At 38.9% G+C, this 27863-nt stretch overlaps 1 protein-coding gene across 1 annotated transcript; it reads left to right on the top strand.

The window, feature by feature from the left end:
• Window positions 1-845: 845 nt before the first annotated feature.
• LOC140232946 (uncharacterized) lies at window positions 846-26865 on the top strand. Its single transcript, XM_072313055.1, has 10 exons — window positions 846-1313; window positions 4147-4270; window positions 5520-5566; window positions 9601-9721; window positions 10686-10781; window positions 20507-20647; window positions 21310-21511; window positions 22113-22233; window positions 23992-24634; window positions 25431-26865. Exons 1-10 carry the CDS (start codon window positions 922-924, stop codon window positions 26061-26063), a joined length of 2520 nt encoding a protein of 839 aa, XP_072169156.1. The 5' UTR covers window positions 846-921; the 3' UTR covers window positions 26064-26865.
• The last annotated feature ends 998 nt before the right edge of the window (window positions 26866-27863 follow it).

Below are 27863 nucleotides of genomic sequence, written 5' to 3' on the forward strand. Positions count from 1 at the left end.
TAAGGAATCTGCACGTGTAAAAATCTGAGGAAATCTGAGGGTTTTGTATGTTCGGGACGCCGCTCTTCAGCTACTAGACGGCGTCGTTTTATCTGATATTCATGATTTGATGATGGCCGCTTATACGACAATAATTGCACAGTTTGACCTTATAAGGGCTGTCCTTCAAACTTATGTAAGACTGACGAACTTTGACATCGATGCGGACGTGTCTATATATGAAAATCAAACATCTTTTCAAATGTCTCCAAGAACTTGATAACACAACTGATACATGGAGACGGACTCCGACTACACCGAAATGAACTAAGGGTTCTTGAATCGAAGGGATCGTTTTTGGGTCCTCCAACAGATTTTTTTTTTTTTTTTTTTCAGTTGGTTGGTTGTTGTGTGAAGATCTTGGGATATATAGAATTAACAGGCATAAATAGGCATAAAGTATAGAAAAAAAATTATTTTTATAGCAAGATTTGCAGCCTGTATAGATTGGGGTCACTTTATTGAGCCATTATTATTTTTAACTTGACTAGTGTACGATATAAAAAAAAAAAATAACACGTGAAAATATTTGCGTGGTTGTGTATGCATATGCTTCATTCAACGTCAAGTTTTTGAGTACTGAGTAATTGTTTGATAATGATATGATAGTTGATTTGTAATTTTACCACACTCATCGTCTCGCCCCCTCAGTATTGCGCAATGCTCAGACAGCTGAGTGATTGACGGGTTTCGAAACGCATGTGTTGACTGTCAAGAAGAAATGGGCGTACGTTAGAGAACCGCAGCAGCAGCTGAAGCATGTGCGCATGCGCACATTTGTGGGATTGACTCTTCGCCATCTTGGAAATTTTCTGCGCTGCCGAACATCTGTCCGTCATAAAATTACACCAAAAACACCAGAACGGCGAAGTCGGATTTTGAATGGATCCGAGGGTGACGTGGTACCAACCTGAACAACTTGGTAGAGCCACTGACTTATGGACCCAGATATTCGACAGCGCAACTGACGACCTACAAAATTTTCACGTTGGCGATAGCATGAGCAAAACTGGGACTGGCAACCCTTCCCCGACTTCTAGGAGCAGCGCAGGTAGGGCTGCGCTGGACTACATTCCACTGAACGGAGAAAACGTAGCGCCAGCGAGCAAAAAGAAAGGAGCCAACGGTTATATTTACGGTGATAGACAGGACACAATTAACAAGAAGAGAAAAGACAATTTAGCCAGCACATACGATTGGAACCATTCAGGAAAATTACGAAATGGGGGAACGCCATGGCGAATGCCAGGCCAGCGATACAGCGGAATTGTCGGGTAGGTGCTGATGCTGAAACCCTAGCCTAGATTCGATCGAGACCATGATTTTGTTCGGGGTAAACCCGATGCTTGCATTACCGTTGCGTGAATAGACTCGGATCTTTCCGAAACACTTCTTTTGTTATCCATGTGTGCTTATTACACTACACATCAACATTTTGCAGAAACCATCATACTGCCATTCAAGGCATCGAGTGTGTGACCAGTGATGTGCTCTTTTTGGCTTTGCATTATTTCACCGGACTGCTTGAATTTGAATTGAGCTGGTGTCTGCTTCTGAGCTGAGCTACCGGTCTCACTCCACCGCACAGACACTGAGCATGTTTGCCTCGCAGATTAAATTACATGCACGGCGTGTACAACAGTATTCGTGCGGTTTAAATGTGTGTATGGCCGTGTGTATGGAACCCTGTGTGTATTATGAAGGGTTTGTGTATCGTGTGTGTCTGACGTAGATTCTGTGTGTCTGCCAGGCTTGGGGCATCCCAGATGAGGTATGTGGGCAATCTATGGTGGGTGTGTGTCTAGCGCATAGACACTGCAATGCCAATGAATGAGATAGACTGCACCGTTGAGATTGAGGGTCGTGTGCCCGAGGCCGAGCAGTGCATTGTACTGGATGGGTGCACTTGTTTAGGATCGGATTTGTAATCGCATGGTAGTCACATGTACAATGTACACTGCACATTCTAACGGTTACATGTACACTGCAACTGATGAATCTATCATGATGCAGAGACTGCAGATTCACTTCTGATTTTTAATTTTAGTCATAGGGCTATTTTTTCGATGATATTCAGCTATCGAGCTATCACTGATTTATCAGATGATAGTCTATCAAGTAAAATAGTGCATTGCATTGCAGTTGCATGAACCCTTTTTGTAGGCGGGACTTTTTTTTTTTTTTTACATCCGTTATCAGTTACCACTTATCATTGCTTGATATTTATACTGGCAACTGTGAATGCAGGATTAGTTATTTAATGGAAAACCCAATTGGAACAGGATGATGTGAATGTACTATTTTCTGCATTTGATTGTCAGTGTGCAACTTGACAAGAAGAAATTCGAATTAGATGTGTGTCTACATGTATGTTACGCTATTCCACATTACTTTTCATTAGTCAAGGTGTCTGCTGAAAGCATGTCTGCTGAAAGCAGACATGGGATACTGATAATAAACAGATTACAATGAGTGAGTGCTATTTTTTTTTTCATGCCAGCATAGAATAATCAAACTTTTGTTGAGTAAGGTTTTACATTTGTAGGTTGTAACTTGTATGTCTGTTTGTTTCATTTTTTTTTTTTTTTTGGGGGGGGGGGTAATGATTCTTGAAACAACAGTTGTGCTATAGGCCTATAGGCATTACATAAAATTGAAATGTCACTCAAAATCACAAAAGAAAGATTTTTAACTTTAAAATGATATCCACTTACATGGCTTTGGTGTTTGGAAATGAACTATAATAAATCAAGATTGGGTTTTACACTACTGACTAACTGTATGTCATTTGAATGATGTAAAGTATTGTGAAAAATTTTAGCCTAGTCTATTAAACCAATGTCTGATATAATGTAGTATTTACAGTCCTTCATCTCTTCAAAGTAGCCAGTTTAATTACACGTGTCGTGTATCAGGGCTCGACACTTAACTTTTTTTTTTCTTTTTTTTTTTTGCCTGCTAGGGCCAATAGAGATCTAAAGCCTTTGAATTTGAAATTTTGGTTGTCAAAAAATGTAGTGGCCCACAGTAAGAAAATATGAAATTTTAAATTTTAGTTGCCCAATCGGGCCACGGAAACATAACTTTTTAGAAATCTGGTGGCCTGACATCAATATTTAGTGGCCCTGAGCCACTGGGTCACTTCTAATGTTGAGCCCTGTGTGATCATGATACATATTGTTCACAACATTGTTTTCCTTCATATTTAAAGTTACAAAAAATATACTTATAATGACTCTTTATCCCCAGTAGCCATACTGTATGTATTTATAAGACAGATCTGTACAACTACTAGAAACTTACAGGACAATATACCATGTATATTAGCATCAAATGATAGCATTAATTATATGTATTATTGTGTAAAATCTTGATAAATATTGGTAGTAGTAGTGGTAGTAGTAGACTAAGTAGTATTAGCAGTAGTTGTAGAAGTGCTATCATCTTCAATCACCTCATCTTGTTTGTGTGTGTGTGTGTGTGTGTGTGTTATTCCCCTGTCCAAGAAAACATTTTATAAAGTATAGTATTCTTTATACAAATCTAGGATGAGGACAAAGTTTGCAAGAATTAAGCCTCTATGAAAGATGGGTTATACACTAACACATTAGTCTGCATGAACTTCAACATTGAAGTGACAATGCCCACACACATTTTATGTGGCATGCTTGCACAGTTTTTGTAGAGTTTGAAGGATCATTCCTACATGTGTACCTGGTAATTCCTTCCTATATTAATAGGGAAGAATGGTGTTGTCCTGCTGCTGAAATCATACCGTCTGAAGTACACCATACAGTACATGTATTATGTGTATGTACAAACTTGTACCTAACAGTAACACTGCATTCCATTACTATGATTGATCAAAATGATAGATGATACATGAGTTAGGTTAAAATGCAAGTCTGGAATTTATTATTGTTTATTGCATTGATTACTAGTCTGTATGTGCGTCAAGTGCGTGTACATGTATGTACAAATGTATTTTTGTTAACATCACAGAGAGCACATACACTGTAACTTCATGTTGTACTCAGGACTTGGTCTTTTGATTAATACTCTATGATTTTTCTTCATCATCTTTATTGTGTTTGTTTACTAATGCAGGCTACATCACGAGATAATCGACTTCTACTACTACATGCTCCCACGGCATGAAGAACATTTGATGAGGAAAGAAGTGGTTCACAGAATTCAGGGTATTGTCAGATCAATATGGCCAGAAGCAAAGGTATGTCACAGCCTTGTCCACTCAGCTGTTGTCTTTTTAACTTTCGTGATAGAATCAAGAACATTGTACCGTAAAAGGAATGTTCACATGCATTTTAATTTTGCGAATTTCGCGAGTGCCAACATTCGTGAAATTAAAATGCACGCTGAAGTTCTTGCCTACATGTTATGCATTGGATACCTGTGGCAATTCATGAAAATTTCATGCTGCGAGAAAGGTCATTGGCTGCAGTTCATGAAATTTTCTTGCAGCGAATATTTTGTGTTTTACAGTGTGTTGTATTTATAGTTCTGGTTGATTTGGGGGATTCAGATTTTAACTTTTTTCTTGGTGAGAAAGATAGAAACCACTTATGAAGTATGAAAGAGTGTACCATTCTATGAGGAATCCAAAGTTTATTTGATGAAATTACAGTAATAAGTTTTGATCTGGCTGAGACATCCAAAAACAAAGTAAACCAAGGTGGTCCTAATAAAAGTGGGTCCCATCTTTTATGAGGACCTCTTTGTTTTGGGATATCTCAGCCAATTCAAAACCAATTTTCATCAGATAAACTTTGAATTCCTCTTAGAATTATGTGCTCTTTCATATGTCATAAGAGGTTTCTCATCTCCCCCAAGTCACCATGGACTATTGCTCTTGCCTTTAATGCTGACAGTTTTAAACATTACATGTGCGGAGAAAAATCATCATTTTACTGTTACACACCCTGCAGTTGGCTGTAACTAGCCATGAGTGTGAGGTCATGCATCGCAGTCAAAACTGTGCATTGAGATTGCTCAATCATGGAGAACATTAGATGCATCATGATTAGATTTAGCAGTGAAATTATGCTTAGGTTGTTCTAATTGCTCAGTTTAGGTACGGTACTGTCTTTTTGTCTCGGACTCGCCAAGCTGTGTACAGCTCATATTGCATACAAGTACTAACTGGAGATGTACAGTGTATATAATGTAGTCCCCTGTAGTCTTTGCAATAGTCACTTGGTTTTTTTTTTTTTTTGGTTTTTTTTTCGGAGGAGACAACATTCACGTTTTTATGAAAAAGATATTGTATACCAGTATAGGTATTTTTGTTTACATTTTTTTTTTCTTTTTAGGGAGGAGGTATGACAGTAAAGACTTATAAAATTGTATTTACAATTTTACCCTTTGAGTTTCAGTAGAAAGGAGATTTCTCTTGCTACACTTTAAGTGGCTTTTACTTTATACTCAATAGCTTTCCTGACTTTTTCAATTTCATATTTTAGGTGGAGATCTATGGGAGTTATCGTACCATGCTGTACCTTCCCACAAGGTGAGATGATCTTCTGTTGAACTTTCATTTGTATGTGAGTGTGTGTGTGTGTGTGTGTGTGTGTGTGTGTGTACTTGTGTTTTATTTCTAATAGTAATGCAACTTGTCTGCTGTCATTGATTGTGCCTGCAACACTTTGCCAAAATGGGAACAGATGTATGTAAAAGAACCTGAACTTTAAAGGTCCTGTTTACCTTTGGGAACAGTGATTTAAAAAAAATTTCAAGATATGACATTTAATGCATATGTGTAGGTCTGTTGTACTACAAAACATCCTATCATATAAGATTTTCGCGGTAAAGCCAAAAATATAAGAAGATATCTATATTTTTCTCAATAAACCGTAACTGTAGACGGTTTAATCTGGAAGCATTTTTATTATAACTATTGTTCACATTTTGTATATTTAGCAATACTAAACATCGAATTTACCAATTTAAATTTTTACAGTGGTTGTTTCTATCCCTAACTCACATTTTAAAACCATTATAAAGCACTAATGCTGGGTTTTTTATTCGTCTGCAAATGGTAAATTATACCTTTAAAGAAACTGTTTTATATGAAGACATTGAAACAAAAAAGAAAGTAGTGTATTCCCCCCAAATTATGATACGTGAAATGAAGCCATGGGGGGGGGGGGGTATGGTTTGCTGTATGGTGTCTTTAAATTCATCATGATAGCTGATGGATACCTCAGATAGCACTTGTGGCCAAGTGCAATATGTAGCCCTCCCTCTTCTTTTTTTTTTCTTTTTTTTCTGGATAGAAAACTTGTTGTTGTTCTATACTGTAAAAGTGGATATTTTCGCGCGACTTATTTTTCGTGCTTGGCCGGATAAGAAGAGTTACACATGTTTTTAATTCCGCGGAATCAGGACATCAACTATTGGAACATATGGCACGCAAAAATATTTGCGTGCTTTTACATTTTCACGCTAGCTTCTGGTTGCGCGAAATGCGCGAAAATTTCCACTTTTACAGTAGATATTGATTCTCTCCCAAGAGTGGAAACATCCCCAAGTTTATTTTGTTAAGGAAAAGCTGTAGACGAAAACAGTGTTTTGAGTGATGTGCGAAACTGAAATAACATGTAAGCCAGTTGAAAGCAACAGCAAAACTAAAAGACCCATGAAGTGACACCATAAATGATTATTGATACAGGTGAAAGTCTAGAGCTCACTTATGATGTACTGTTCAGCTGTAGCTTTATGATACACTGAGTCATAATTTTGGTTCGGAATGGGTCTCTGGTTTCAGTATCATCTTGCACTGATGTCAGTGTATGGTATGCTTTCAATTTGACTGTCATGATGGGAGCAGATCCTTGCTTTTAAATATTCTTCCCCATTGTGCATGTAAAACTACTCTAGGGAATATCTATACAAAATGTCTAGTGTTGCTCTGAAGTTTGTGAATTTGTTGAGCTGTTATCTCGCTGTCTTTCGTCAGTAGTTACCCATCGCATGGGCTGAATTAGCTAACAGAAAGATTGTGGGATGTGTCCCTATGTAATTCTGTGGATACAGGAAAAGAGTTCTCAACCTCAATTGATTTAGGATGTCTAACCAGGAAGAGACTGTATTTATAGGGCAAGAACAGCCCTAGCATCTTTCAAGTGAAAGTTTGCCTACTGTGCCTACACTAAAGTTGCAGTGCTCAGTCTTTTGGTATATTTTTGTTTACGTACAGTACATGTATACCTTGGTAGTAATATTTTTTTCTCTACACATAGGATGACTGTCAGATTTGTATTTATTTGTTTATTTATTTATACATTTACTTGTATAGACAAGTATCTGAAAACAAGGTTTGGTTCACATTTTTTGTTGTGGAATTTTAATGTACTTAATTTCAACAGAGATACCATGGAATAATCTATTCTAAAGGAGAAATGAGGACATCTACTACACTAATGAAAGAAGAGTTTGCTTGGGGAAGAAAATATGGAAATGATTCATTTATTGACAGTGAAGAATATATGAGATGTGCTAAATTTTTATAACAAATATGTGATATGTGTTGTCTGTCCCATAGACTATACAACTGTACATGGTAGGAAAGCCATCCTAGTCATACATGTATGCCTGACTTAGCATTTGCAACAGTTACAGTGTTTGCTCATGGAACAATACATGTATCATTGTTTGTCACAGTTTGGGGGGAAATCGTCTGATTGTGCTGAAAATGGCAGCTGATGTGTACATTGTACAATTGTACCTCAAGGAAATGACTTTCCAGCAGTATTGCTTGCATATTGTTTTGGTGAAAATTTTGCCAAATCTTTCGTGGAAATCATGCTTATCAATTTTTGATCTTTAGCTGTCTGATGTGATTGTAGAGTTGTCATGGGTTGTATCTCTCCAAGCATCTCAAATATATCTGGCAGGTTAGCTGATTGGTTAGGGCATGTGGCTATTAAAGTCATATGTGTTGGCTGTTGGCTATGTTGGGGTATGGGAAAGAACTGGAGCATGTAGTATGCCAGTAGGCTGTGTTGCATTACAGTTAGATCCCATGCCATTATGACGTTGTGATATCGTGCCTCCCACATACTTCCTCTCTAGTGACCACCAATCAGGGGAGGAAATTCTACCTAATTTCATTCATGTTTGGAGAAAAAAAAAAAAAAAGAGGTTGAGGGCATTTTGGTAAGGAAAAAGTATTGCATGACATATGCCCGGCTTCAGGACTGTGCACTGTACAAAGCTAGAAATTGTCATTATGTTTGCTTCATTGATATTTTGAACTTCAGGACTGCTACAAAGCTATAAATTGGTGTTATGTTTGTTTCATTGATAAATGTTTTATTTTTATTCTGTTTCAGATGTAGTAATCCACTATTTAACAAGACAGTCAAAATACAGTAGTTGTGAGGAACAGTTTTTGAGTGATCACTTGTGCTGTTCCTTCTTTTCTGACAATGTGTAGTCAGTCTAACTTCTGTGTACTGTAGTGTGTGAGAAATCCTGTACAAATACATTGTACAAAGTTCCTCCTCATTCTCTGTCTACTTGTTTGAAAGTGCATATCACATTGATATAGTCTAACTGTGGCATGCCAACAGGAAATAGAAAATGTACATATTATTTACCGTCCAGTGGTTTTACATGTACATGTAAGGAGACGTATGGGGATCATACAGTTAATTATAGTACTTACTTTCTGTATAATATGGAAATAGGGGTTTGTTGTTACAGTTTCAAAATATGAACAATATCATTAACCTTGGATATTGTGAATGAGAACTTGATCTCTCTGTAAGACTTTGAAAAAGCAGCAAGGTAGGCTACCAGGGTATACAAAACATGGTGGCCCTCTTTTGAGCATTATCTTTTGGAACAGTATGCATTGAGATGGCTCACATGCATTGATAGGAAAAGTGTTGCATTTAGTTTCATATGCCTCCTACACCTACAGGATACAGATGTAGGGTGCGGCATACAGGGGATATGCATGGACTGCTTCAGGCAATCATCTCCACTTTCCCTGACAAAGCTTCAGATGACTGTATTCTGTGTTGTAGTATACCCTATGCTCAGAAATTTCCTTTTAGTGGACCACGTATGCTCCTTTTAATTGGTAATTATGTTAATGTACAGTTGTATTTGTGTCCCAAGAATCACAACTTTATCACCAGCTACATTTTTGTTACACAGGGACAATGAAGTTTTCAACTTCATACCGAGAAAATGTGTGCACACATTAATTTTTATATATATATATGAAGAGTTTGTTTGCAAAAACCGATAAGTCCATATTTGTCAAATGGAGATATTTGCCATTAAAGGTCGAGAAAAATAAAGAGAATAATAAGAAAATGTTTGCTTCTTTTGACCATAACTTCAAAAACGTACCTTTATATGTAGTGACCAATATATCATTTAAAAGGTATTATTTCGTACTTTATGACAGAGACCGTACTTCAAAATCTTCAAAAATGAACTTATCGGTTTTTGCAAACAAACTCTTCATATATATCCTTTGTAAATCTAAATATTCATTTGTTTTGTTCATTGTTTTTCTTTTGTTTGCAGTGACATCGACCTTGTCCTCTTTGGAGAAATAGGCGATTGTCCATTCTTCAGGCTTGGCAATGAGTTGGAGAAGAGTGGCATTGCAGAACCAGGAAGCATCAAAGTCCTTGACAAGGCCTCGGTATGATATGTCATATTTTGCCACATAATGAGCAACAACAGATTAATAGCATGGAAGTAAACAAATCAGATTTGATTTCAAAACAACACTGCTATGACCTATGCATATCACTGCTGAGGATCAAAGTTGTGTTTGTAGTGCGGTTGGTCTCTGCCAATCAGAAACCTTTGTAGTAAATCCTCTGTACATGCAGCTGTGTCTTATACATCCTTATTACACACACACAGACACACACACACACACACACCTGCTATAACAAGGGGAACAAACAAACAAAAGTCCTGAGCAATCTTGCGTCCTGTCCCACCTTGATAACATTTTCACGTGGATATTGGCATGCACATCATACTGCAATGTAGAATCTACTGTATCATTATATCTACAGGTCGATGTAAATATTTGGAAGATATGTAAAAACACAACCCTGGTTATCATAGGGAAACCCTGTAATGTAAATATTTGTGTATTTCATATTTGATATGCATCTTTGTATTTGCGTTTCTCATGGCTTGATTAATGATGCTCTTATACAATATGCAGTATCCAATGAAAAGGCATTTCAAGGTATAAAGCAGAGAGGATTTATGATGATTAAGCACTTCAAAATGACAAAATTCAAATTGTATTTGACCATATTTTGCATGCTGTGGGTCACAACCCTGCCAGTTTTATCCTACTGGCACACAGACTTTACACCCATATGGCCTCTATAAAACCATGACACGTATACAGTGCACTGAATACATGTCACCATTAGGATGATTTTGCTATAATCATACAATTTGTATGATGCATGCTGAGTATATGGGCACCTACATAGTGTATATAGTATATGCCCTGGATGAACTTGTATGATATGCTGATTTTAGATGATTGTGCATCTTTAGATGATTTGAATTTCAAGATTTGTGTTTGATAATGAATGAATGATGATGTCCATTTTGTCTTCCTGTAATATTCCTAGGTTCCCATTGTCAAGTTCAAGGATGACCAGACGAAGGTCAGGGTTGACATCAGCTTCAACATGCGGACGGGGACAAACTGTGCCAAACTCATTGAGGTAGGAATGGTTGCCATTCACATTGTGTGGTATATGACTGATGTGTACATGTATCCAGTTTTTGTGTGTGTGCTTGTAGGAGTGATGTGCATTGCTCATATCACAGTAATAGGGATTATACTAATATCACACGGTATTATATGATTATATTAAGAGGAATATTGTTCTCCCTCCCTTTGGGTGCTCTTTTATCATGCCAGAAAAGTGGAAATAGGTTGAATTCTCTTCATATTTTGTTTATAAATTTGTTGTCCTACTGTGACATCACATATTGTTGAAGTCTTCTTGTCCAATGAATGTGGTGCATGGATTTAACCCACACTTCATTGTGTTGCAGCCAATATGGCACTTGTAGTGCTAGGGTGTAGTTTCATGGTCCTCGAGACTGTTAATAGAGCCATGATAACCAAATATGGACATGCACATGGACGTAGAGTGGACTGCTGTTGAGCTGTAGAATGATACGCAATGATAGGCACTTCGTTCTTTCAATTCTTTTTTTATGCCTCTGCCTGAAGGGTGCCGGAGGCATTATTTTTGTCTTTTCTTGCTTTGCATTAAGAGATTGTCATTCTTGCCTTTAATAGTTTTCTGGGGAGACCATCCATTTGTCATATGTTTGGGCGAATTAAAATAATGTCAAATGATGAATGCCATCCCAAAGATGAAAAACACACCCCCTCCCCCCCCCCCAAAAAAAAAAGAAGAAAGAAAAATGATTGGTAAATATAGCATATGTCAGTCAATACTTTACCACATTCAGCTGTATTTATGCCAGTACAGTACTCCGCGTAATTGGGTATCGCTTAAACGGTTACTCCGTTTAATTGGGTAGTAATGTCAAAATCAGTTCCAATGCACATTAAGATTACCTGATAATCGGGTTGCCTCTCCACATAAATGGGTAGTTGATTTTCTAGCCACATTTTATCGCAGATATAACACTTTAAGAAATAATGAATGTCAAATTTTCCACAGCTAATTGCATTCTCTGCTTAATTTGCGAAGAAGACCAATCATTTTGGGAGTGATTAAACATGAAAACACATGTACCAGTACCGACTTGCCACATGAAGACGAACATTACACATGTAGCTGGCACTCACAATTGCATAGACAGACAGGAGTTGAACACACTTGCGCTCCTCCCTTGCTCCACAACAACATTCACAATACGAGAAGTTTGCAACGAAAATCAGGCCATGCACCAGCTCCATAATTTTGCTTCTCCTATAGTCACTTTTCGAAAAGTAACCCGACGTTCTACGTGACTAGTGCACGCAAAGAGACGTGTTCATTTTTGAAAAAGCCTGCGTGTTAGCGAGGAGTCTATCGTCAAACGACAAAGTTTTCTGAAGACATATTTGTTCATAAAAAGAGTGTAAATTATTGCTTGTGACTGAGCAAGTGTAAGATATGTATAATGTGCCGTGCAAGCACATGTGTTACGCATACAGTGTAGGTGTTTGGTGCAGTGTACAATGCATGTACATACACATTGTGTGTGTCAATTGTGAATGAGACGTGTTCTTCTGTTAATCGGGTACTCCGCTTAATCGGGTAAGAAACGCTCTGCCCGAGCCTACCCGATTATGCGTAGAGTACTGTATTTATGGTAATCGGTTTTCTTTGTAGGGCTGATCTTTTCTGTATTTGTGTGTGTGTGCATGTGTGTGTGTGTGTGTGTGCGTATGTGCATGTGCACATGCTTGTGCATGTCTGTGTCTGTGCTATCTTGTTCTAGTTTTGGGTTGCCTATCTATCCATGTGCATGTGATCTCATCACTTCCCAAAGAGCAAGAGAAACCAGAAGTGAGATAGCGAAATTTTAATAATGGAGTAATGAGCAGCAGCTCTTTGAAATCATAGCCAAACTGGTACTTGGGACATACCTGAAAATTTAAACGTCAGTCAAAAAACTCTGGATTATGTGATTTGCGTCTAGCTCAGGCAGCAACTTCGAACAGCAGCAATACAAAATATTGTATGATATTGCAAGGCTTGACAGCAACTTATTTCTCTGGTGAACACTTCGTGCCACTAAAATCATTCATTTTGAAATGTTGGTGGCCCAAAAAGAAGTGTAGAGATGTTAAATAGAAGCAAACATTTAGCAGCAGTGTGTTTTGAATCTTATTTACTGGATCACACTACCCAGAGGCATGCTATTTGTTTAGTGGCCTGATAGTATTCATAGCACTACATGCATATTCTCACTTATACAGTGTAAATGATCATTCTACATTTTGTTATTTTTTATTTTTGTGGATGAACCCGGCCTGACTTCTTTCAGACAGTTTGTCCCTTTCATGACATGTCGTCTTAGAGAGGTGAAAAAACAACAGGAAATTTCTTAAGAGCCTCCTCAGCAGCATGTTTTCTCAATACAAGGAATCACAGGTCATCCTGCCTGAGTTAGACTCTATGGAAATGTTCAGACAAATATTTGTTGGATGGAAGTGGATGTCCCAACTCTTGAGGCTTTAGTAGTCTAGTACATTTGAATGGTTTTGGTCACAAGCAGTCCAGAGCAAAATTTAATTTCATGCACTTTAAGACTGGAGTAAACTGATGTACAAAAGGGCAATGGTGGTATGAACTGCTGAAACCTGTACTAGTGTAAACGCGACAGTCCTATAATCTCTTAATTGGTATGAGATGCCTGTCTAATGATGTATGTGCTGATTTGCCTTTATAAAGTTTAGTAGTGTAACTTCAAAAAAAAATTTGAGGGGGAAATATGATTTTGCGCAAATTCTTTGGGAATGCTGTTTGGTTCACTGTTTTCATTCGTCTGACTTTGTAAGTCCTTTTGTGTCATTAAACTTTACATCAAAAGTGTTTTGGAGCAGAAAATAAACTCAAGCATATTGCACAAGATTAAACCTCAAAAACCTACTTAGCACCTGCATAATTTTTGAGTGACATCTGGACTCAACTTCTGCAAGGATGAAGCACATTGAGTACTCCTACTAGACTGATACAGCTGCCAGCTGTGCATTGTGAAGTGCCTCGTATGTCGCTTTTGCGGTTCCTTGACGACCCATTGGGGGCGCTGATGACCTTTCAGTCAACCCTGGTGTTAATGAGCAGGTCTGGCCCTCTGCTTTGATAACCCAATCGTCACTGACAACTACGGAATGCCTGCTTGACTAAAAATAGGGGGTGGCACTGCAGAGGGCTGGGCTGGAATTTGGAGATGGTCCATTATCATTGTACATCATTATCTCATTCAGAGTAGAGTATTGTAACTGTCTAAATGTTTTTATTTTGTCTGTAGTACTATCACATGATTCAACTTCTTTGAGGTAAAAACTTTGACCATACATGGTACGTCTCGTGTGTTTCTTACTACCAGCAATCTGTTGTGTAGCATTTCATTGCTATGTGTTACGTAAAAAAAGGAACTTGTTCCAGGTGGCAGATGGAAAGACCCTTAATGCTGCCATCTATTACTGTATGCGCCATGTTTTTCACATCTTTCACAAGTTGTAGGGTGCTATTTGCAAATTTTGCAACACTCAGAAGTATCAACTTTGATCCTGACATGAAGGCCATGTGTATGCGCACATTTCTCCATCCGTTGCTGTACTCCACTGTTTGGAATTCATCCTCTTTCAAAATTGTCTTCGGGAAGTCCTGATGTGCAAAAATAAAAAAAAATAATCTTGTTAAATACATGTACATGCACAGTATATGTGGCGTATACAGTACCTGCATCTAGTTTTTATTATGCCTCCGCCACGAAGTGGTGCCGGAGGCATTATGTTTTCCGGTTGTCTGTCCGTCCGTCCGTACGTACGTACGTACGTACGTCCGCATTCGTTTACGCGATAACTTGAGTAATATTGACTGGAATTTTACCAAACTTGGTCCAAGTATAAAGTATGATGGGGCAATTACTTGATTAGATTTTGGGTGAAATCGGCCAAAGGTCAAAGGTCAAAGGTCAAGGTCAAATCATGAAATTGTATTTGTTTGCGCGATAACTCAAGACTGGATGAAGCAGCTTTCACCAAACTTGGTCCAAGGATGATGTATGATGGGGCAATTAGTTGAGTAGATTTAAGGGACATTTGGAAGAGGTCAAAGGTCAAAAGGTCAAGGTCAAATGCTAAAAATGTTGCTATTTTCCCCATATCTATGCAATGCCCGAAGGTATTTCTTGAAACTTAGTGTAGACATGTACTACTGTGTAAAGATTCTCCAGAGAGAGTTTCATGTCATAAGGTCAAAGGTCAAAAGGTCAAAGGTTAGGTGAAAATGTTACAATTTCACTTTTCTCACAAATGGTTCAATGTATTTTCATGGAACTTGGTACATACACATGTACTGACTGGCAGGGATTATCTAGGGAACTTAGGGGTCATGGGTCAATAGTCAAAGGGTCAGAGGTCAAGGTCAATTCCTCAAAATTTTACTATTTCCCCCATATACTAGTATATTATGCAATGCTTGCATTATTAGTTTTAAAACTTAATATATGCATGTATTACCTAATGGAGATTCTCTGGGAAATTTCCAGCCAGAAGGTCAAAGGTTAAAGGTCAAAGGCCAGGTTTAAATGCAAAAAAAAAAAAACCTATTTTGTACTGTACTTACACTCTTTCTTCATACCTTGAGAATTACTCAATGCATAAACTTATAAAAGGGACGGTCAGAAGTCAAGTAAAAATCCTCAATTCCCCAAATATGTGTACCTGCACTCTTAGACAATTATAGCAAACCCAGTTCAAGGAAAGTGAACATTCAAGATATTTCTGACAAACCTGTCATTTCAGTATTTTGCCATTTATGTGAAACTGTCATCACACATTGTGAAGACATTGTACTATACACCTATTGGGAGAATCATGCATTATGGCGGAGGCATCAGTCGCCATAGCGACATTTCTAGTTTATTGTACATTGTACATAGCCTTTGCAGCCCTTAGCCTTAATGAGTACATTTTTGACATGTGGCCTCAAAATTATGGGTTAGTTTTGAAAGTGTTTTTAGTATGATATTGTTTTACTTATACTACACTATCACGTTTATCTTCATCCCTTACCTACCTTTTATTCTTTTCATTAACCAATCTGGTGGTGACATTTAGGGTAAGAATACTACAAGTACACCTAAACTCTCACTCGGGTTGTGTGCTAATTCTGAGCTGTACACACTTGTACAAGCTCTGTGCATACTGAACGAGCTGAAATTTTCGCGGTGGTTTTATTTTCGCGAATTTCGCGAATCGCCTTTGAACCGCGAAAATAACAACGCGCAAATAACTAAGTGCAGTTAGACTCTCGCAACCGCGAAATTAACAACACGTGAAAATGTCCTTCAAGTAGCAATTCGCGAAAATATCTGTAGGCGAAAATTGTAGGTTGCAAAGTGTTCTTTTTTTTTTTTTTTTTTTTTCTCCTGGATGCTGCAGATGTCATACAGTCACATCTGTAGATCTAGGTCTACACTTTTTATCATTCTGTATTGGGATGATGTGTTGTGGAATACTTTCATGTATCGACTGTATCAGCTGTTGATACTCTGAGAGACATCTTACTGTATGAAGACATCAATGTTGGCAAGTGAAGGCTGCTGCTCTTGTGATGCCATGAAAAAAACATGTTGATTTAACACACAGGAGATAATATTATGTAAGTAGTAGATCTAAGTCACATTCCTAATTATATTTATGTCTCTGGACATTCTCTACACATATTGTTACAAGTGCAAAGATGCCAGACCAGGCCATCTTGAGAGAGAAATACATTAGTTAATTTGTCGGACGCAAAACTAAAATGTCATGATGGAGTATGCCATTTATATCGGATGGCATCTGCGAGGCAACTTGACGGTAATGAAACCGACGTAGGGGCATACGAGACCGGCCCGAGGCAGAGGTGTACATTGTAACTGTGAAGCAAGCCCGTGACATGCCTCCTGTATAAGCCGACTGCGTAGGATGTACTGCGCTTCCTTTCGGGTGCAGCTAGAGTGGCCTCTGCTATGTGTGGCATTCACAGTATACTAATAAAAGGAAATTGATATGGTCGTGGGAGAGAAAGTGGATTAGTAAGTCCTCTGAATTGCGGAGCATCTGGGTAATCTTGTTGTCCATATTCTATGCAGAGACACACAAAAATGGGAGCAAGGAGTGAATGCATGAGAAGGGACATGGGAAAAAGGGCGTTAACCTCCTTGAGGAGAGGCGAGAAAAGGCGACGGCATGGCAAAGAAATATTTGTGGGGGAGGGAGCTGGGATGTGTGTCAATTAGGATCAAGACAGTACATTGTAGCTATAGAACATCTCAGTGAGGATCTTCATACGTGCAGCAACTGTGGTAGACAGTGCAGGTATTCAAGTCATTCATGTATATCAAATTTCATAGGAAGATACAGTAAACCAGTGCGCTATCCTGATTTTCACTTGAGGAATGTTTCATTTCATCCGTCTCCTATTATTATGTACATCTTTCACAGGAGAGTGTTCCATGTGAAATAAATGTAAAAGGTTCAAATGCTGGCATTTACAAGCTGAATGATTTAGATGTGATTGTAATAGTGTAGTACATGTGAACCATGTGTGAATTAACATAAAGTATTACAAGACTTATAAAGAATTAGTATTTTGTCTTCCTTCTAACAGGAAGAATAAAAGATTAGGAAAGGATAATGCTATCACTTGAAATGATACGGAATGAGACAAATTCAGTGGTCATTTGCAGTATTGCATGGATTTTTTTTCTTTCTTCACCTACATGTATGTAGAAAGCCCAACATTAAGTACAATGATTTAAGTTACTTTATTCTTCTGTATCCATTCATTCTGGTGTTTACACCATGTACAATCTGTATATGACATACTGTACAGTCACAATAGCGGTGTGTGGGATTTCAGCCCTTACAGTTGTACTTGAAACTAAAGGTGTGTGTGTGTGTGTGTGTGTATGTGGATGTGGGTGTGTTTAAAGCAAGGGTATATTGTAAATGAGGGCATACATGTAAGTAAGGGCTGATTGTATACCGTGTTTATACATTCAAGATGAATGTTTTTGTCATGTAAAATTATAGAAATTAAAAAAAAAAAGATTATTGAAAAACAAAACAAAAAACAATATATGCCTGAAGTACTTTTTGGTAAATTAAAAAAAAAAAAAAAAAAAATCTGTGTTTGCAGACATTGTCATTATAGAAGTTTGTCTATAAAGACAAACTAAACTAGACTCGGAATTTGTCAACACTGACAAATTAGGTGATCCGATCTCTTCGAAAATCAATGATTTGAGTCCTGATCCCAATAGGCATGACCGTAAAGGTTCATCTGTGGTTATGGACATTGGCCGTGTGATGTTTGGATTCTCATTTAAAAAAAAGGGAGTCGGGTTTGCCATCTTTGGTACCATATTCCGTATACACTATAACGAAGATACAGAATAAAGTATATTTGACCATTGACCCCACTTTGCACGGCCAAGATGGCATCTGAGAAAGAAATGGTTATTTTGTGAAATGATCCTGGTAACGTGATCTTTGTGTGTGCAAAATATTGGAAAGATAGGACATGTATTCACCAAGATACAGGATGAAACATTTATGACCTTTGACCCTAATTTACATACCCAAGATGGTGTCCGATCAAGAAGTTGTTATTTTATGAAATAATGTACGTGACATGAAGTAAACATGTGCAAAATATGGGATTGATAACCATTGTTGTTCTTCATCTATTGCACAGAATGTAGTAGAAAGAAAGAAAAATAAAGAAAAAATTATGTTATTTTATAGAAATTTGAAGGAGAAGCATTAAAAAATCAGAAAAAGATAAAGTTAGGAAGGGAGATTAAGACTAAATAAAGAAAAAGAAGAAAAAAGAGTTTGAAAAAAAAAAATATTGGCAAGGGTGAGGCTCGAACCAGGGACCTTAGGATTACGAGTCGGATGCGCTATGCAATGACCTATTTCATGCTCCATAGGCCCTGTGTATTAAGCAAAATGACGCTGCATCGAAGCCACGTGCCATTTTCAACCAAGTTTTTCGACGTGATGCCGGCCTCGTATGAAAAAATGGAGGGCACACTTACGATAGCCCAAAGTCTCAGCTACAACATACTAAAATCTGGGAAAAATTCACCGAAGCATAAGTGAGCTAATGCTCGAAAAAGATAGTCATGTCAATTTTCACTGCCAGAAAAACTGCTCTCCCATAGAGATAACACGTAAACTGGTCAAATTTGACAAGATTACTTTTAATCCATTTTTACGAGGTGATGCCGCCATCCAATCAAAATGTTGTAACTACATTAATGAAAGAACATTTAATAAGCTACAACATACTGAAATCTGAGTGAAAATTGGCAGAGGATAAGTGAGATACGCCCAAGTAAACTTGAAAATTGATGACGTCATTTTGAAAATTTACTTTTTTTACTTTATTAAGAAATTTGATATCTTTTAATCACTTTTTCAGTATCGCCAACCCATAAACTGACATGTACAACTCATCAGCTTTCAGAATATGTAAAGAAAATGGGGGGTCACCGTCCATCCTGACGAGTAAAATCGGATTTAAAATTGGCGGTTTTTGGGCATTGTTGTACTGTATATCGCCATTGACGCGCGCGCGGAATTTCAACTTTGACAGTCCCGTATGACGTCATATTGAGTCGGATTGACTTGAAACTTGCTAGAAATGTTCCTTGACTTTTCAGACATCCGATAAATGTAAAAAATCGGGAAATTTCTGTTGCATATGAGCTGTACGTGCGTATATGTGCGCGCGCGTACGCGTCCGTCCAATTTTTTCAATTTTTCAAAAATGCTCCAAATTGTCTGAAACGTGTGCAAAAAAATTTTGAGCTCGATTGGAGCATACAAATATTTCAACGCGCGCGTACGCGCACGTTCTAACAATGCGATGAATTTTGAAAACATGAGTAGAATTCCCTTGAATTGAAATTCACGTGACGTAAATTTCATTGAAAAATTCCATTCCATTAATGAGATATGATTGAAAATGTGTTTTCATATAATGACGTCATAGTGACGTCACGGTCGACTGATCACTACGATTTTACTTGACCCGTCGTCTTTGGGACATGATACATATATATGGTATAATTTTGACATTGATAGGAAGTGGACTTTCTGAGCTAAGCTCTGCACAACTTTTGTCCAGAAATAAAGAAGAATAAAGAATCCGTACAGATACAGAAGGTGATCCGAGAGGATTCTCGGATCACCTAATGATGTGTTCATGCCAGACTCTGTTATTACCACCACATTATAGGAGGTTATGTTTTTACTGGCATTGGTTTCTGTGTCTGTGTGTTTGTTTGTATGTTTGCAAAATAATTCCAAAAGTTGTGAACAGATTTGAGTGATATTTACAGGTAAACTTTTTTTTCAAGCATTCTTTATCAGTGGGAAAAAGGGCCAACAAATGAGGGAATTCAAGTGGTGCATAATTGAGGTGCACATACGTGTACTGAGCATGTGCTCTGTGTAGCACGAAGTTAAGGTCGTGACAGAAGAAAGGATTCTTTATTATTTGGAAATGGGCAGTATTTAGCATGCATGTGTATGGGTTGAAATGAGCTGCTTGGCAGTCTTGTGCTGTCCAAATGCTTTTGTAGTTAGCTTTGTGATGTTAGACAGGTTGAATTACCCTCAGAGTTCTCCTAAGTTGTTCATGTTGTATGATGGACCTTGCTTTTTTTTGTCCCCAATCTTTGTGTGCAGGAGTTCATCCAGCAGTTTCCCAGTCTGCCGTTCCTGGTGTTCACCCTGAAACAGTTCCTCCTTCAGAGGGATCTGAACGAGGTGTGGACCGGTGGCATCAGCTCCTACAGCCTCATCCTCATGATTGTCAGCTTCCTCCAGGTGAGAGAGAGGTCATAGGTCACTGGAAGGGAGCTGTTTGTTTGCTTGTCTGTCTGTCTGTGTTTCTGTATTTGTTTATTTGTTTTATGGTTTGTGAATGGATGTCCTTTTCACCTTGGGTGTACTGGTTTTACGATGCTAGTGCTCACATACAAGGCGGCAGATCCAGGAATTCCGGAAGGGGGGGGGGGGGGGGCAAAATAAAATAAAATAAAGTAAAGGGGGCGGATGCACCCCCTTCTATTATTTTCTTTTATTTAAAAAAACAAAAATAAAAACAAGGGGGGCGCCCAGTGTACCCCCCCCCCTGGATCCGCCACTGCATACATAATATTTATGATAAAGGACAGATATGTATTTAGATACAACATTAGTAAAACTTCAGTATTATAAGTAGAGTATTCATTGCCCTTGATTGCCATAGAGCCAGATTTGTATTATAAACCATCTTTCCCTTGTGAGTGAATTAGAACAAAACTTACAGAAATTTCACAAGTATACAGGTAAAATGTTCATGTTAGGATTGATATTTTGGGATTGAGAATGCTCACACAGTAGAGAAGCTCTTTGCAATTCAAAAATATTGTATTTTTGTATAAAATGAGATTGTTATAAAAGTCACATTTCAAAGTTGTCTTCCCTCTACCCTTTGATCTGTCAAGCTCCACGCGCCACCTGAGCCTAAAAATCTTGGAGTGCTGCTCATAGAATTCTTCGAGCTCTATGGCAACAACTTCAACTACTTCAAGACAGGCATCAGCGTGACTGACGGGGGCTCTTACTTCCGGAAGGAAGATGCTCAGAAGAAGAAGTTGTTCGGATACCGCACCTCTTTGCTCTGCATTGAAGATCCTCTCGACCCAGGTAAGGGGGTCTGCCTTGACCCCATTCATGTCAGTGAGGTTAATACTGTGTACTGTTCGAGCTGTAAATGGAAAATGATTACCTCCACCAAGGAAGTACATGTTTTTGCTAGTGTTAGTTTGTTTGTCTGTTTGTTCGCTTATCTATCTGTTTGCAAAATTAGTCAAAAAGTTATGTATGGATTTTGTTGAAATTTTCAAGAAAAGTGGATAATGTCACAAGGAACAGGTGATTGAATTTTGGTAGTGATCCTCATCTCCGTCTGGATATAGAACTGTAATATGGGGAAAAATCACAATGTAGTTGGAAATGAGCTGCTTAGCAGATGTCTGTGCATTCTGAGTGCTTTTCTGGTTACTGCATGGGGTCATTACGCCCTGTATTGACATTATACTGACTGATATGTTTAGTATAGTTCTGGTTGAGCGTGCAAGATGATCTTTAGAAAGTAAGAATTTATTTGTTAGGTTAAGCTGAGATTGCTTGATTTTATTGTGTGCCTCCCTTAATTTCACTCTCTAAGAGTGAATCAACATTGAAATGCTGTGGAATGATTACAGGCTTGACCACTCCCTAATTCTTTCCCCTGACCGGTCTCCAGATCTAGACCTCGGCAAGAGCTCGTATGGCTTCATGGCAGTCAGGCAGGCATTCCTCTACGCCTTCAGGGTTCTGTGTCAGGGCGTCTTGCCCCACATCGACCAGGAGGACGAGTATGAGAGGTGAGACATTAACTACTGTAAATCCAGGAATTTTTGCGTGCATGAAACTTTCGCATATTTTGTGAGGAACAGAGATTGCAAAAGTAAAATGCACGCGAAAATGTTTTTCTACACAACAAATTAAATGCCAGTGGTGATTTGCGAAAGTTTCATGTCGCACATGTTTCTGGTTTTACAGTATTCCTGTGTTGGACAACATTCTTCTTGCACCAGTTTCTTCCACTTTCTTCTCTCCAAATACACCAATCAGCCAACATTTCCTCTCGATAGTTTGAGTAGCAATAATTCCACCTCTTTTTGTTTTTATGACCTTTGAGTTCTCACGCCTAGACGTGCAGTCTTTGTGTCTCCAAGTGAAAAAAAGTTCTTGAATGATTTTCTGGTTTGCTCGTAAAGATATATGTGTGATGCAGCTTGTCTTCATTCTACATAAAAGTGAGTAAGCACTCGTGAAGGCTGCTGTGGCAATTCAAAAGCTTTTCTACAGTTAAGCATGCATGTGATGTCACCAGGATACAGTTGCAAGTTTCTATTTTCTTTTGTTATATTGTGTGACACCATAGTCATGAACCCACTTCCTTTTTCTTAGGAACACAAATCATACTTTATATATTTGATCATATGCTGAACTAAAGTGTCTGAAAAATGAAACAAAAATAGAAAATGTGACAGAATGATGACACTGTACTAACTTTGACCCTCCAGCTGTGTTGAGTGTGAAACCTGATATTATACTCATGTATTTTTGCTGTTCCAATATCTGATGGAAGAGATCCATACCCTCTGGGGCTTCTACCACATATGCCTTGTGACCACACTTACTGTGTTCTCTGCCTCTGCACAAATACTTTCCAGGTTGCTGAACCCAAATATTGACCAATTTTCATGCAAGAAACTGCTAGAAAGTATCGAGTTCAAAAAGATTTGTTTGTGTACTCTACAAGAGAATGTGATATATCCCACCAAAAGTATTTTACCTTTTCTCTTTATTCAAAGAGGTAACATGACAGGATCCATAAAAAAAGAAGTTTCTATATAAAAAAACCAAGTGCTAGCATTATTGCTGCACAGAGGACTACATGTAAACTAAATATTAATTCCTGTATAGATAAGAAATATGAATTTCAAATCAAAAGTTGAGGCATGCCCAGAAATGCTTGCTTATTATTTGCAACATGTATACTGCCTTTCCACCACAGTAAGCACGATAAATGCAGCAAATGTGCACTTCTTTATAAATCTAACATATTGGGGTGTATGTCAAAGGACTATCATTAAGTTCGAGATGATCAGAAAGGTCAGGTGTTGAAGGTTAGGTGTTTTTTCAATTGATTACTGTGGGTGCTTTCCTTTTAACGTAAATCCAGAGTTGTTTTTTTTTCTGATTGTTTGATGTACTTTCATCTGATCGACTGAGTTGTTCTTGTCCATCCGCAAGTTAGTCAACGTCATCACCATTACCATTGCATATCATGATGTTTTTTGTGACCGGCCAGCTGAAGTTCCATAAAGACATTCTTACCCCAAACTAACTAACCTTAAAACAGAACCCCCAACCCAAGAGTATGGCTTGTGCACAGCAGTTTTGATTATAAGGTAAGGCACACCCATGATTTGGCAGTAAAATTTACCATGCTTTATGTGAAGAGTCGGTTGTTTTCCATCATACCTTTGTAGTCCAGCATTTATTGAGACAGTGCACAAGAGCCTAGCATGAAAAAGAGAGACTAATGCCTTGATTTCCTTTTCTTCCAACAGCATACTTGGTCGTATCATCCGAGTGACAGATGAGGTTGTGGCCTATCGTCAGTTCATTCACCAGAACTGGTACCACAAAGTGCATCCGGTGACATGGCCGCCTTCCACGATGCTGTCCATGCAGTCCATGCAGTACATGCAGATGGTGGCCATGAACCAGATGTCGCTGCCTGAGAACACCACACTCAGGATAGACAACAGCGGCAACTATGCCCAGCAGCAGCAGCAGCAGCAGCAGCAGCAGCAGCAACATCACCAGCAGCAACATCACCGTGTCAATAATAACAACAACCAGATCATGAACAACAATAATGAGTTAAGTGTACGGACTACCACTGCCACCACCACCACCACCACAACTACTGCAACAACCCCTACCTCCACTGTGGTGGAGAGGCAGACAACCCCGGCAGGCCAGGGAATGAACGACGAGAAGGAGTCCAAACCCCCCACCCATTTGCTGCAGCATCAGCAACAACAGCAGCAGCAGCAGCAACAGCAACAACAACCGCCGCAACAGCAGAATTTGCAAGAGAGCTGTGCAGTGACGACATTGCCGGTCAGTAACGAATCGGAGGCAGTCTCCGCTGGAACGTTATCATTGCCGTCATCACAGGAGGATCTTTCGAGCTGCAGCGACGTGGTGAGTATGCAAAGAGTTTTGCTTTTCAGAATGGCAAAGCGAAATAAAGAGAAGTGAGCAAAATTTGTCCATGATGTCTGGATGTGAGATGCATGCAACTTTACAGAAATCAACCTTCTGTTAAACTTTACATTAGGTTTAGAGTGCAGTGAAAATCTCAACATAAGGAGTTTATTGTCGACCTTGTCTTATTCTGTTACATATTTGTGGTAGGAGCAAAATATAATTTGTCTGTTGTATGTATGAGAATCATGGTTCTGAAAAGAAAAAAAAATTGTAATAGGATTGAGAAAACTACAGATTGATGGTTTGAATGATTTAAAAGATTTTTGTTGGGTTGTGGAGGTAGAGAGCTGTTAGGAGGAAATTATTAAATTAATGCAAAATGAGGAGAAACAGACTTTTTTCTTTTAAAGTTATGACTGTCAAACTTACCAATCTGACTTAGCCAACGTAGAAATCTAATTTGAATGGTCTGTGATTGTAAAGGATTTCCAGTTAAAAACGTCATAGTCAAGTTAAGATGCACACGTGGTCGTTTGCTTTTGTTGTCCGGAGTTCATTTAAAATACTGGCCATCTCCAAGTGTGTCAAGGATAATTTTGAACCTCAAATGACTTTTGTTGTTGGCAGGTTGAATGAAAAGTGTAAGTGGTTGTGCTGTTATTTGTGCTGTTCTCACAGGACGCTCGAGAAAAGGTTGATTTTTCTATAGTGGTCAATAGATGGACAAAAAATTTCAAAATGATTAGAGAAATGTTTGATTACACAATTTCAATCCGTTCTTTCTCTGAAGGACTCAGAACACTCCTCTCCAGCATCTGTGTCTTCAAAGGATACTGCTGACATTTCTGCTAAAGACAGTCCTTCTCCGCCCCCATTTCCCCAGGGGCGGCATAAAGCAATCGCCAAAGCTGTCGTGTCCATGAAGACATCGAGTGCGATGACACCATCCATAATTGTGTCAAGCTCAACTTCGCAGCGGACAGCCACGCCTCCCATCATCAAGCCCTCTGCGGTTCTCTCGGTGAGCAGCACCAGCACGGTCACGGAGGCTGTGTCCAAGCCCAAGACCGCGAGCCGCGATTGCGACCAATGTGCCAAGGCCAGCATGGTTATCACCAACGTGGAGACCACACCACCAAAGAGCGAGCCACCAGTGACAACAGCGGCAGCGACTGCCCCCTCGCCAGCTGCCAAAGTGCCTGCCTCTGCGGCGACGGCGACCAGTGTGTCGCAGCCCGTCACGTCACGGACATATCGCAGCAAGTCCCACCAGTATCAAAACAGTAGCAAGTTTCGCGGTAGCGCCGGCAGCAACAACAACAACACCACCACCGCAGGAAACAGCAATGCTAGTGGGGGAAAGCGTATAAAGCGCAAACACAAACGGGACAGCCAACGGGACAGCCAAATAACAACTCGGTGATCAATGCTGTGATATCATGAACAAGAGACCTTTTGACGGAAACAGTTGCGCTATCCTGAAACATCTCAAAGAGGATGAAAAAAAAAATTCACAAAAAAAAAGCAAACAAGAAGAAATTTTGTATGGTTCTATTTTAGATTTCTGTACACGTTACAAGTCATACCTGAAAAGTGTATAGTGATTTTTTCATGTTTTGTACAGAGTTTTCTTCATTGAAGGCATGTTATTTCAAAGAGCCTCCGAGACGATCATGGAATGACAACTCGCATTTAGTCTCCTCACGTCACGACATGATTTTTTTTTTCTACCATTTGTGTAAAAAAAAAAAGAGTAAAACAAAAACAAAACCCTGAACATTGTTACATGCTTTTGTATTTTGTAGTATTTACAGGTAGGGGATTGTGACTGATTATGAGTGAAAGAATTGGAGTAATTTATGTGAACTGGAATAGTACATCTGTGACACACTGCCATACCTTCCATGATGTGCATGTCCATTCTTTCTTGTTTCAACCCCCCCCCCCCCCAACACACACACAGCAGATATTTGTCACTAGTGCATTTGTGTGTACTTCTGTTGAGTCTTTTGGACATATTGTGTTCTGAAAATGGCCTCTGATCTGAAAGGGAGAGAGTTTGCAATTGATGCATTTTCTTTGATTTTCTCTATCCGTCTGAAAGATGACAGCAGCCCTCCAATACTTTCAAGCATTTCTGAGACATCATGAGAACACGCAGGAACAACTCATCAGGATCGGACATTTGGTGCTTTGTTTCGTCGTCTAGAATAAAATTCAGTTGCTACTCCAGGCAAAGAAAAGTGGGGGAGTGGGTTACCCGTTGTGGGCCTAAGGGATTAGGGTGTGTGCTCCAATATGGTGTTATTAACCTATTCCTCCTGTAATTCTCTGGAAAGCTTCTAATGCCCCAAAACAAGATTCTTTTTGCAGGTTGACAGAGAACGGACAGGTTGGTAATCCACCTTTGAGATAGCTGTCAAGTAGTACAAGAATTCCTGTTCCACAGTCAACTGCACGTGCCATTGAACAATGAAATATACCAATTGGATGTGAATTCTGAATAGATTGTGCACTGATGGGCTCGTGAACTCTTTTGTTATACACTCAAAGGGCACCCAAGTAGGGTCAGCAAAAGTCAAAGTCTAATGAGCTCAGCCTTGATGACTATATATCGTCATACAAGTTTTATAGCAAACGAGTGCACTACTACTTTGAAAAAAGGGTAACTTAGAAAACAGTTTGCTACGGAAAAAGAACAGATTTTCATGGAAAAAAAAAAAAAAAAACCCTCTTAACTTGCGATCAAAGTCATTTTACTGGTGTGCATGACACAAACAAACATGAATTTAGGCCATGAATGCAGACACTCATATCTCCACTTTGGGAACCTGGTATACCAGGTTTCCGTATATGAGTTGATGGAACGGGAACATGGTACACCAGGTTCCCGTAAGGAACGGGTTGAGTATTAATAGGAAGCACCAGTCATTTGTGACAAACCAAATGTAGTCTGGTGTTATAGCTCAAACATAGACCTGCCTCGTCATAAATGTATTGGCCTCAGTATGATTTGTGGCGTACCTGCAGCATCTGCCAAATCACAAACGAGCATCCGCCCAAGTTAAGTTATCTGACAAATTGGAGGAATAGTGACTTTGGGCTGACACTTGCTCTCTGGTAGCAAGCAACTATTCTAGATTGTGTGTAAGTTGGGTTTGAGTCTACCAGTTTGTGTGGCAACTGTCGGGACGTACAAATAACCAAGGTTATTCTCACAGCT

The sequence above is a fragment of the Diadema setosum genome, chromosome 9 (genome assembly GCF_964275005.1).
Source record: "Diadema setosum chromosome 9, eeDiaSeto1, whole genome shotgun sequence".
In the NCBI taxonomy this organism is placed as follows: Eukaryota; Metazoa; Echinodermata; class Echinoidea; order Diadematoida; family Diadematidae; genus Diadema; species Diadema setosum.